We start from the raw sequence: 12400 nt of genomic DNA, 5'->3' as shown, positions 1-12400 counted from the left end.
TGTGTTAGATTAACAAGAAGCATTGTTAGTGGAAGTTACTGAATAGCATATGTATGCTGTGCCTAATTTGATAAATCACATATTTTACTGAATAGGACATTATTTTCCTAATTTGTGGAATTGACAAGTGTGGCGTATAGTTTTATATACTAGGGTGTGTATTTATACTGGTCATTTTGTGTAGTTGACATAAACAATTGCATAATCTGAAAAACAGGAGATGGGTCTTGCTCATTTTGTGAAGTACGCAAAGTTTGTTATACAAATTAGGCATCATATTTGAAAAGTAGGATTCATATGGCAGCCTTGTGTAACCTTGAAGCTAACCCTAACCCAGCGTCGCCTCGAGTCTGAGTCTAACCCTAACCCAGCGTCGCCTCGAGTCTGAGTCTAACCCTAACCCAGCGTCGCCTCGAGTCTGAGTCTAACCCTAACCCAGCGCCGCCTCGAGTCTAACCCTAACCCAGCGTCTCCTCAAGTCTAACCCTAACCCAGCGTCGCCTCGAGTCTAACCCTAACCCAGCATCTCCTCGAGTCGGAGTCTAACCCTAACCCAGCGTCGCCTCGAGTCGGAGTCTAACCCAGCGTCGCCTCGAGTCTAACCCTAACCCAGCGTCGCCTCGAGTCTAACCCTAACCCAGCGTCGCCTCGAGTCTAACCCTAACCCAGCGTCGCCTCGAGTCGGAGTCTAACCCTAACCCAGCGTCGCCTCGAGTCTAACCCTAACCCAGCGTCGCCTCGAGTCTAACCCTAACCCAGCGTCGCCTCGAGTCTAACCCTAACCCAGCGTCGCCTCGAGTCTAACCCTAACCCAGCGTCGCCTCGAGTCTAACCCTAACCCAGCGTCGCCTCGAGTCGGAGTCTAACCCTAACCCAGCGTCTCCTCGAGTCTAACCCTAACCCAGCGTCGCCTCGAGTCTAACCCTAACCCAACGTCGCCTCGAGTCTAACCCTAACCCAACGTCGCCTCGAGTCTAACCCTAACCCAGCGTCGCCTCGAGTCTAACCCTAACCCAGCGTCGCCTCGAGTCTAACCCTAACCCAGCGTCGCCTCGAGTCTAACCCTAACCCAGCGTCGCCTCGAGTCGGAGTCTAACCCTAACCCAGCGTCTCCTCGAGTCTAACCCTAACCCAGCGTCTCCTCGAGTCTAACCCTTACCCAGCGTCTCCTCGAGTCTAACCCTAACCCAGCATCGCCTCGAGTCTAACCCTAACCCAGCGTCGCCTCGAGTCGGAGTCTAACCCAGCGTCGCCTCGAGTCGGAGTCTAACCCTAACCCAGCGTCGCCTCGAGTCGGAGTCTAACCCTAACCCAGCGTCGCCTCGAGTCGGAGTCTAACCCTAACCCAGCGTCGCCTCGAGTCGAAGTCTAACCCTAACCCAGCGTCTCCTCGAGTCTAACCCTAACCCAGCGTCTCCTCGAGTCTAACCCTAACCCAGCGTCTCCTCAAGTCTAACCCTAACCCAGCGTCGCCTCGAGTCTAACCCTAACCCAGCATCTCCTCGAGTCGGAGTCTAACCCTAACCCAGCGTCGCCTCGAGTCGGAGTCTAACCCAGCGTCGCCTCGAGTCTAACCCTAACCCAGCGTCGCCTCGAGTCTAACCCTAACCCAGCGTCGCCTCGAGTCTAACCCTAACCCAGCGTCGCCTCGAGTCTAACCCTAACCCAGCGTCGCCTCGAGTCGGAGTCTAACCCTAACCCAGCGTCGCCTCGAGTCTAACCCTAACCCAGCGTCGCCTCGAGTCTAACCCTAACCCAGCGTCGCCTCGAGTCTAACCCTAACCCAACGTCGCCTCGAGTCTAACCCTAACCCAGCGTCGCCTCGAGTCTAACCCTAACCCAGCGTCGCCTCGAGTCTAACCCTAACCCAGCGTCGCCTCGAGTCTAACCCTAACCCAGCGTCGCCTCGAGTCGGAGTCTAACCCAACGTCGCCTCGAGTCTAACCCTAACCCAGCGTCGCCTCGAGTCTAACCCTAACCCAGCGTCGCCTCGAGTCTAACCCTAACCCAGCGTCGCCTCGAGTCTAACCCTAACCCAGCGTCGCCTCGAGTCGGAGTCTAACCCTAACCCAGCGTCTCCTCGAGTCTAACCCTAACCCAGCGTCTCCTCGAGTCTAACCCTTACCCAGCGTCTCCTCGAGTCTAACCCTAACCCAGCATCGCCTCGAGTCTAACCCTAACCCAGCGTCGCCTCGAGTCGGAGTCTAACCCAGCGTCGCCTCGAGTCGGAGTCTAACCCTAACCCAGCGTCGCCTCGAGTCGGAGTCTAACCCTAACCCAGCGTCGCCTCGAGTCGGAGTCTAACCCTAACCCAGCGTCGCCTCGAGTCGAAGTCTAACCCTAACCCAGCGTCTCCTCGAGTCTAACCCTAACCCAGCGTCTCCTCGAGTCTAACCCTAACCCAGCGTCTCCTCGAGTCTAACCCTAACCCAGCGTCGCCTCGAGTCGGAGTCTAACCCTAACCCAGCGTCGCCTCGAGTCTAACCCTAACCCTAACCCAGCGTCGCCTCGAGTCTAACCCTAACCCAGCGTCGCCTCGAGTCTAACCCTAACCCAGCGTCTCCTCGAGTCTAACCCTAACCCAGCGTCGCCTCGAGTCGGAGTCTAACCCAGCGTCGCCTCGAGTCGGAGTCTAACCCTAACCCAGCGTCGCCTCGAGTCGGAGTCTAACCCTAACCCAGCGTCGCCTCGAGTCGGAGTCTAACCCTAACCCAGCGTCGCCTCGAGTCGGAGTCTAACCCTAACCCAGCGTCGCCTCGAGTCGGAGTCTAACCCTAACCCAGCGTCTCCTCGAGTCTCACCCTAACCCAGCGTCTCCTCGAGTCTAACCCTAACCCAGCGTCGCCTCGAGTCGGAGTCTAACCCTAACCCAGCATCGCCTCGAGTCTAACCCTAACCCTAACCCAGCGTCGCCTCGAGTCTAACCCTAAACCAGCGTCGCCTCGAGTCTAACCCTAACCCAGCGTCGCCTCGAGTCGGAGTCTAACCCTAACCCAGCGTCGCCTCGAGTCGGAGTCTAACCCTAACCCAGCGTCTCCTCGAGTCTAACCCTAACCCAGCGTCGCCTCGAGTCTAACCCTAACCCAGCGTCGCCTCGAGTCTAACCCTAACCCAGCGTCGCCTCGAGTCTAACCCTAACCCAGCGTCGCCTCGAGTCGGAGTCTAACCCTAACCCAGCGTCGCCTCGAGTCTAACCCTAACCCAGCGTCTCCTCGAGTCTAACCCTAACCCAGCGTCGCCTCGAGTCGGAGTCTGAGTCTAACCCTAACCCAGCGTCTCCTCGAGTCGGAGTCTAACCCTAACCCAGCGTCGCCTCGAGTCTAACCCTAACCCAGCGTCTCCTCGAGTCTAACCCTAACCCAGCGTCGCCTCGAGTCGGAGTCTAACCCTAACCCAGCATCTCCTCGAGTCTAACCCTAACCCAGCGTCTCCTCGAGTCTAACCCTTACCCAGCGTCTCCTCGAGTCTAACCCTAACTCTAACCCAACGTCGCCTCGAGTCGGCGTCTAACCCTAACCCAGCGTCGCCTCCAGTCCCCACTCTCTAGTAAATCACCAATTACTTTGTTATTACCACCACAAAGAGAACATGTTTTGAGATGTTACTGTGTTCTCAAAATTGATTTTGAAGTATCATTTAACTATTTCGCAAGAAGTACCCTCTGTCCAAAAAAAACATCTCCAATAATGACCATTGCTTTGTACGGATACTGTGCTTTTGTGAAAACATGAAGTAATAAAGAGACTTGCACGGCACACACGCAGCTCAAGCATTTAACTGTCCCAGCCAGGACGCAGAGAGCCTACCTTCTGATACCCAACTATCTCAACCAAGCCTGTCTCTAATAAACACGAACCCTGTGCTGTAGAGTTTTTCACTGAGAAAAGCATCGGCACATTTGCTTACTTTCCTTGGTTTTATCTTGTGTGACGTAGTGACGTGTAGACATCAGGTTAAAAACACAAAACAGAACAAAGGGCCTTATTGTGTACACCGTGCTGTGGTAATGCGTGCCTTATTCATAATCAAGCCGGAACCATGCATGTTTAATAAGTACAAAACATTTCTGTTTAGTATACTGCGGCACAGCTTGCAAATGTGAACAATTGGCCAAATGTATTCTTAAACTGGCAGTGTGAATTTAGAGAATACAGGTTTAGAACACACAGCACAGTACATGCAATATTCAAAAATAATATGCAAATAGTATAACATTAATTCGTTACACTAGTACTAATATATACCTGTGTATGCGCTAAATACACAAAGGGCGTGTATTTGTGTGTATATTATAAAGGAACATACATTTTGGAGACGCTGTCACGTTTACCCCAGGGTATACAGTCATTTTTTTTTTAAGTAGTCCCAGTGTTTTAGTTGCTACAATATTAATTATTGATGTCGTACTATATCCCAGACAGCCAGCGACATCGGCCGGAGCTGGTATTTCATCAGCCGTGTCGGCTCGCCATCACTGTTGGTGACCATTCTTCGGGCCAGTACTGTGTCACTGTCGTTACCATCGCGCAATCAGGGATATACTCGTCAGTATCGGACAGTCTGGCGAAGCATTATTTTCTTTTTCTTTTAAATATATGTGTTTAATTATTGATTTTTTTTTTCGGTTGGTACACCCATTACAATTTTGAGCATTTTGTAAGTGGGAGACCGTAGTTTATTATTATTATTATTTAATTATTATTATTCACCCCGATTGCATGCATGTGTATATGTACAGTATATAAAAAACTATCACATACTATAAATTAATAAATAACATGGGCTGTTTAAAAAAATATGCACGAGAACTCTCCCTCTCGAGACTCACTCACGAGAAAAAACGTTTCCTTCAGATTGTTTTTCTCACACCTTTAAACCCGCCGGTTCAGGTAAATTGTTTTACTCGCGCACAATAATGTGTATCCCCTCACCCGTGTAGGGTACAAATATATCTTAAATAGTGTAATTGTCATCATATGTAGCATTATTATTATTATTATTATTATTATTATTATTATTATTATTAACTGCACACTTGTGTTACACAATGTCACATACGATTTTCATTATTTATACTAGTAAAGGTGTATAATTAAAAAGTATTCTTATTCATAAAAGCAAGGGATACTGCCCTTAAGCTAAAAATATGAAAACTCGATTTTAAAAACAATGAACCGGTAAAAAAAAAATCTACAAATAACTCAATTATATTATGTATTGAATAGAAGTCTTAAATAATCTGTTTCAATATGTATATTTTAGCTTTGTCACTATGTAGACACAACGACGGGCCCGGAGTTGTTCAACAAACAAATCCTGTCAGATTCGAGATCAGCGGCAGCGCTGGCAGGTGTGTGTGTGTGTGTGTGTGTGTGTGTGTGTGTGTGTGTGTGTGTGTGTGTGTGTGTGTGTGTGTGTGTGTGTGTGTGTGCGTGTGCGTGTGCGTGTGTGTGGGTGGGTGTGTGGGTGGGGGGCACAATTACATTTTACACTACATTCTGAATTAAAAATGTTTGTGGAAAAAGAGATGTGAAGGAAACTGTCTGGAGAGTGCTCGGCAAAACATTCAATGATTTGGCCAAACAAACAAACTGGACTGGAGTGAACGGCAAAAGGATCTTCAAGGATCTAGTGATGAAGGATGTTGTTTTCATTTCTTTACGTATCTGAATTACTGGGCTTATTGGATAAATGTGCACGTGCCGTTAGAAGGAACAGCTTAACAGCAAAAGCTACAGAGGGGGAAATGGGAGCTTTCTGAAGAGATGGTTCCAGTTGGCTGGAGACAGCAGGAGGACGCATAGCTAGGGAACTGCTAAAGCATGTAGCTCTGCAGAAGCAAGAAGCATTTGCATCAGTGATGCTTGCGTGTGTGTGTGTGTGTGTGTGTGTGTGTGTGTGTGTGTGTGTTTGGTGCTTTTACATCCATTGTATATACAACATCACTTTCTCGGTTTTCTTTTTAAGTAAACGTGAATATGTGTCTTCCTTGTTCAGTTGTTTTATGTCCATAAATGTAACTTGTGTTTTTTCAGCATACAAAAACCCTTCAGATACATGGCATGTTATACAGAACAGCCCGTCAAAGCTGACTGTGCATGGGACTAGAATATTTAATCAATGTACGCATGGGTTGTTGGTTTGTAGAGGTTCAGAACAAAGACAGTGCTTGTATTTGATTTTTAGACTGTTAGTTTATGCATGTGTCTATTTAAACACGTTTCACTGAACGAAGTCTGGGTCACCATGCAGGGGCTATTTATTTTTGGCTTGACAATTAGAATTCAAAGCTGCTTACATTGGCCGGTTCCATTGGGTCGGTTTCTGCAGCGGTCATTGGGCCGGAATCACAGCAGTGATTGGGTCGGTACTGGGCCAGCATCAGCGTGCTGTTTGGGCATTTTCTCCACTCTTCAACATAGTGACACCATAAAAAAAGATTATATATATATATATATATATATATATATATATATATATATATATATATATATATATATACACACACACACACACACACACACAAATAACAAATAATTTAAAAACAGTAAAACAATCATATTAACAGTAATACAAAATAAAAGCATAGAAAAACAAACAATTCCAATATACATGATCGTGGTCATAGTCAAATTACAGTGTTTGCATCCCTGGTTAGAAGTCAAATTAAATATGAGTGGTTTTAAAGAATATATTGTGAAGAGATCGTTTTTATCTGTGTCCCGGAGCTCCGAGATTCTGTTGTAATCTGGGCGCTGAGCGTGAGAGAGAGAGAGGGAGATGGGAAGCGCAGAGCCTGGCTAAGTAGCCCTGTAGCCTCTATTTGTAGTGTGACGATGGGGTTACATCACTTTTCTGGGCTGGGAATTGGCACACAGGCTCGTTTTAGAGCCAGTGAGCTTGAAAATTAAGAGACACAGTGCGAGCGAGCGAGTGAGCGAGCAGGAGTTATCCAAGCGGTGCGAGGGGGACCCGACAGAGCCCGAACACTGCGCTGTAACGGGAGATCGCACTAGTTGCGACACGGGGCTGAATGAAGACCAACAGAGGGGCAACCTAACATTCCTCACAGTTCTTGGTTTTATGCCATTATGGTTAGAAACGGCGTTCCTGTGATTATTAAGCTACTAAAATGCTGTTAGAATTTGGACCTGGATTCCGTGGAAGAAAGCTCCGCATTTAACTGAACCCAATATTTTTCCTCTCCATCGACTGACTTATGAGAAGCTTTTTTTCACAACCAGCAAAGAATACACTTGGGGTTTTATTCATAATAACAAACAAACAAAAACCACAGAGAACTTCATGTCTGTTAAACATATTATATATATGTTTTTTTTTTTTCGAATGACATTTGACCTTGTGAGGTTTTTGGCAGACGGCTGGTCATCTGTGGGGATTTTGGGATTTAAACTTCTGTGAACGACTGCTTCATTTTAATATGTGGAATTCACTGGACCACGTATTTAAAGATAACTTTTAACAGAATGCCTTGAAATAAGGATCTCCAGCAGAGTGATAAGTGATCCACCTCCGCGATATTTGATTTGATTAAAAAAAAAAAAAACACGTTTTTTAATCTAAGCACACGATCAACCTAAAGCTCAGTTTGAACTCTGAACGTAGATTCTTTCAGCACTGCCAAACTGTATTTGGAAACCAGTCTTTACCCCACAGCTTGCTTGCTAACAGTGAGAACAGGAGAGAAGATCTTATCACAACTGAACTGAAATTTCTCAGTTGAAAGGCAAGTGTACTGATTCAGCTATTTTTCAGCAAATATTACTTTTATTAACGACTTTTTTTTTTAAAATTAAACTAAAATCACTCGGGATTAGAAAAAAAGCACTCCATCTTGCAATCATGAGGAAAGCAAATCGCAGAAGTTGCAGATTCTCTGCAGTGCTTGGAAGAAGTGGAAACTCGTTCAGACAGATTTAAAGAAGAGCTTCTGTGACAGACTGCCACCTCCATCACTTATCCCTATACAATATTATCAGCAGACTGGCACCTGTCCCTCCTCCCAGACTAGCTGTTAATGTGACAGTCCAGCATGGCTTCTCGGAGTGAGCAGACATGTTTTCCCATCACCAGTGGTGGTCCCATCGATGTTAACAACAACAACAGCTTCTTCTGCAACCAGAGTTGGCATAAGACACCTCCCTATTCCCCCGAAGCCACTGCTGTCTTCGCCACGGTGGTCACCTTTATGATCCTCTTCACGATCTTTGGGAACGTCCTGGTGATTATCGCCGTGCTGACGAGCCGTTCCCTGAAAGCCCCGCAGAACCTCTTTCTGGTCTCGTTGGCCGCCGCTGACATCCTGGTCGCCACCCTGATCATCCCCTTCTCTCTGGCCAATGAGCTGATGGGCTACTGGTACTTCAAGACGGTGTGGTGCGACATCTTCCTGGCTCTGGATGTCCTGTTCTGCACCTCCTCCATCGTCCACCTCTGCGCCATCAGCCTGGACCGCTACTGGTCTGTCTCTCAGGCCATTGAGTACAACTCCAAACGCACCCCTCGCAGGATCAAGTGTGTCATCCTGATCGTGTGGCTCATTGCTGCCTTCATCTCCTTCCCTCCCCTGATATCCATGAACAAGAAGAAGGCCCAGCCCGGGGAGGATGCGTACCCTCTGTGTGAGCTCAACGATGAGAAGTGGTACATCCTCTCCTCCAGCATCGGCTCCTTCTTCGCCCCCTGCGTTATAATGATCCTGGTCTACATCCGGATCTACCAGATCGCAAAGCAGAGGACCAGGCAGCTGCCTGGGGACCACGCCAAGGCCGGGGCAGAGATGCAGAAGCAGGCCAGCATGGAGGACAAGATCGATATGAAGCCCGACACCAACCAAAACGGGCACCACCATGACCAGCACCTCAAACTGAGCTCCTCGCCAGCACAGAACGAAACTGTGGTGCTGCAAAACGGGCACCAGAGAAGCCGCTCCTTTCCTCCAACCCATCTCCGGGTGCCCACTCCAGAAATCCAACTACGACAACAGCCCCCAGTGCCTTCTCTCCTTTCTTACTCTCCGAAGGGGGGTTCAATGAAACTCCAGGAAGCCCCCAGACCTTGCACCGAACTGGGGTGCCTTTCTGCAGGGGGCCAGCAGGCAAGCACAGGGAGCGGAGTTGGAAGAAAGGGAAGGCGGCGTCAGGTGGTGACCCCCAATAAAAAAGGGGAGAACTTGGATGATTCCACTTCCAGTTCAGAGCCAGGCGACGTCGACCTTGTCCAGGGAATTAACGGGAGAAACAGGAACATTGTGCATGATGGAGGTAACGGCGGTATCTCCCCAGGCAATGACACAGTCGAGGGCACCTCACCAACCCCCATCAAAATGGGGGACACCATCGCCACAGCCAGAGGGGAGATCATCCTGGTGAGCAAACAGGCTACCCTGAGTGCCATCCGCCGCAAAGCCATGCAGAACCGGGAGAAGAGGTTCACTTTTGTGTTGGCAGTGGTGATCGGGGTGTTCGTTGGCTGCTGGTTCCCGTTCTTCTTTCTCTACAGCTTGACGGCCATCTGCCCTGCTACCTGCCAGACCCCAGATGCCGTCTTCAAGTTCTTTTTCTGGATCGGCTACTGCAACAGCTCCCTGAACCCTGTGATCTACACCATCTTCAACCAGGACTTCAGGAGGGCTTTCAAGAAGATCCTCTGCAAGGGAAACATCAAGGGAACCTTTTGTTGACAGTTTTCTGCCGATATGAAACCTTATTGTTCACCCAAGCTATGCTGACAGTCGTCTATCTGATCTGCAACCTATCAGAAGGCCAGTAAAGAGAATATTATCGTTTTGTTTTAGAGTTCAAAGAATGACAGATGCATCTCCATAATTAGACCCTTTTTGTGACAGCTGGTTGGTTAAGCTTTTACTCTAGGAGACAGTGGTACACAGAACAGAATGTAGATGCTTTTCTGGAAAGAAGGGGACGTGTGTGTTGTGAGGGTGCCCTGGAGACTGTGCTTCATGCATGTGCCATGCATTCGAAACCTGTTTTAAGGAGAGCTGTTTTTTTATTTTTCTCTATTTGGAATTACATTGTAGATGAAAAGTTGCTGCTGTGGCTTCCTGGTACCTAATCATGTGTTGTAACTGAAATTCACATCATTGGCCCAGCTGCAATCATCAGACCATGTGATCATCAGCTGTTTATTAATCATTTTAAACATTTTTTTAAATTTTACTTATCCTTAATTTACATTTAAAAAACAAAGTGAAATATATACTATCTATCTATCTATCTATCTATCTATCTATCTATCTATCTATCTATCTATCTATCTATCTATCTATATCTATATCTATATCTATATCTATATCTATATATATATATATATATATATATATATATATATATATTCAATAATACTTTAATAAAGCAAATGAGTGGCAAGTACATAGTTTTGAAGCATTGCTTATAAATCCTTCGACTCCTAGTTCTGAGTCTTTTTATTAAAGAATTAACAAAAGGGGAATAAAAAATACAAAGTTTAAAGACGCTCTGCGTGGAGTGCAAGATGCGCCCTATAGCCTGGACATCGCCGGTTCGAGTCCAGGCTATTTCATTGCCGACCGAGAACGGGAGCTGCACAATTGGCCAAGCGTCGTCCGGGGGCAGGGAGGGTTAGGTCGGCCAGGGTGTCCTCGGCTCACCGCGCACCAGCGACCCCTGTGGTCTGGCCGGGCGCTTGCGGGCTTGCCTGTAAATTGCCCAGAGCTGCGTTGTCCTCCGACGCTGTAGCTCTGATGTGGCTGCATGGTGAGCCTGCAGTGCGTATAGGAGGACAGCGTGTGTTTATCTTCGCCCCTCCCGAGTCAGTGCAGGGGTGGTGAGCTAAACCTAAAAATAATTGGACATTCTAAATTGGGAGAAAAATACAAATAATTGGCGACTACTAAATAATAATAATAAAAAAAAACACTAAGGTTTGACTAAAAAAAACAATCCCGTTTACCAGAATAAGTACCCAATAATAAACATTTTTTAAAGATGTGGAATGTGGCCTTGTTTTTAAAGGATTTGTATGACACTGTCATTAAATGCATGCAGAATATGGTATATGAAGTATATGGTATAATACCACATCAATTCAATTAGAGGGTTGGTACAAACAGCCTATCCCCAGGATAAGCAACAGCTGTTTTTTAGAAATCATTTACATTTCAAATGAATCACCCTGGCTTGCATCAACTCTTTATTTTTAGGGAGAATCCCACAATAACTACAGATAGGTGCTTGATGCAATCCAGGGCGATTCCCCAGTGCTGCAAAATGCTCTAATACAGGGCTTCTCAAACTCAGTCCTGGGGACCCCCTGTGGCTGCTGGTTTTCATTCCAACCAAGCTCTCAATTACTAACTAGACCCTTAAGTGAACTAATAATTTGATTAATTAGACCTTTTTACTTGTTTTCAGCTCTAAACAGTTGCAGTTCAAGTTACTTATCAAATGTTATGGCTAACTTGAAATATGCAACTGTACAAGAGCTGAAAACTAGTAAAAAGGTCTAATTAAGCAAATTATCAGTTCCATGAAGGGTTTAGTTAAGTAATTGAGAGCTTGGTTGAAATGAAAACCAGCAGCCACGGGGGGTCCCCAGGACTGAGTTTGAGAAGCAATGCTCTAATACAGAGGTTCCCAAACTGTGGTACGCGTACCCCCAGGGGTACGCAAGACGTGTTTAGGGGGTACACGTGACAAATTGTGTAATGGCGAACATTTTTGTTTTGTTTTGTTTTGCTTTGTTTTTTTTTTTGCATTTTCATAAGTCTTGTCATATTCACACAAAACTTTAAAACGCATTGGAAATTCATTTTAATTTCTGTCGTGAAATGGAGAAACAAACAGAGCCGTGCAAGACAATCTCGCAGCAGCGGGACACTTGGGATCGACGCTGTGGTGTGCTCGTTCATTGCAAACCTCCAAGAGGTAACAATGAGAACAAGGTTACACAGGGACAGTGACGTACAGAACTCTCACCACCAATAACTACACAACGCAAATTAAATGTATTATATTTATGACGTATGTTTTTAGTTTTTTATTAATTACATTTTTTTGGTGCTTATTATGAGCTATTTTCGATTTTTATGTAAATCATTTTTTTCAGAGCTTTCGATTTTTATGTACTGTATGAAATTATTGTTTTCTGTTACTGTACTTTACAAAATGCTTGTTTTTTTCTGTCACAAAGTAGTAACTGTACAGTACCACACTTTGTACCTTCTTTCCTTTGTTGTCTTCCACGGACACATTCTTCTGGGTTTTTTGTGTTTAGGCATTTTTTTTTACATTTCGCCACAATTTGCAATTCTGTTTTAAATCCTAGATATCTTAACTGTAATATAGCTTTAAATCCCTCGAACAAGCCTCCAGTAGAGAAA

At 46.2% G+C, this 12400-nt stretch overlaps 1 protein-coding gene across 1 annotated transcript; it reads left to right on the top strand.

Moving 5' to 3' along the window:
- The first annotated feature begins 6931 nt into the window (after window positions 1–6931).
- On the top strand, window positions 6932–11299 carry LOC117397801 (alpha-2B adrenergic receptor). Its single transcript, XM_033996670.3, has one exon. It carries the CDS (start codon window positions 8054–8056, stop codon window positions 9701–9703), a length of 1650 nt encoding a protein of 549 aa, XP_033852561.2. The 5' UTR covers window positions 6932–8053; the 3' UTR covers window positions 9704–11299.
- The last annotated feature ends 1101 nt before the right edge of the window (window positions 11300–12400 follow it).

Source organism: Acipenser ruthenus, chromosome 37 (assembly GCF_902713425.1).
Source record: "Acipenser ruthenus chromosome 37, fAciRut3.2 maternal haplotype, whole genome shotgun sequence".
In the NCBI taxonomy this organism is placed as follows: Eukaryota; Metazoa; Chordata; class Actinopteri; order Acipenseriformes; family Acipenseridae; genus Acipenser; species Acipenser ruthenus.
Note: the sequence above shows the minus strand (reverse complement) of the source record. Positions and strands in the feature narration are given on the sequence as shown.

Bases quoted from the DNA above. Each gene is read 5' to 3' on its own strand.
- LOC117397801 (XM_033996670.3), top strand. From the start codon at position 8,054: ATGGCTTCTCGGAGTGAGCAGACATGTTTTCCCATCACCAGTGGTGGT.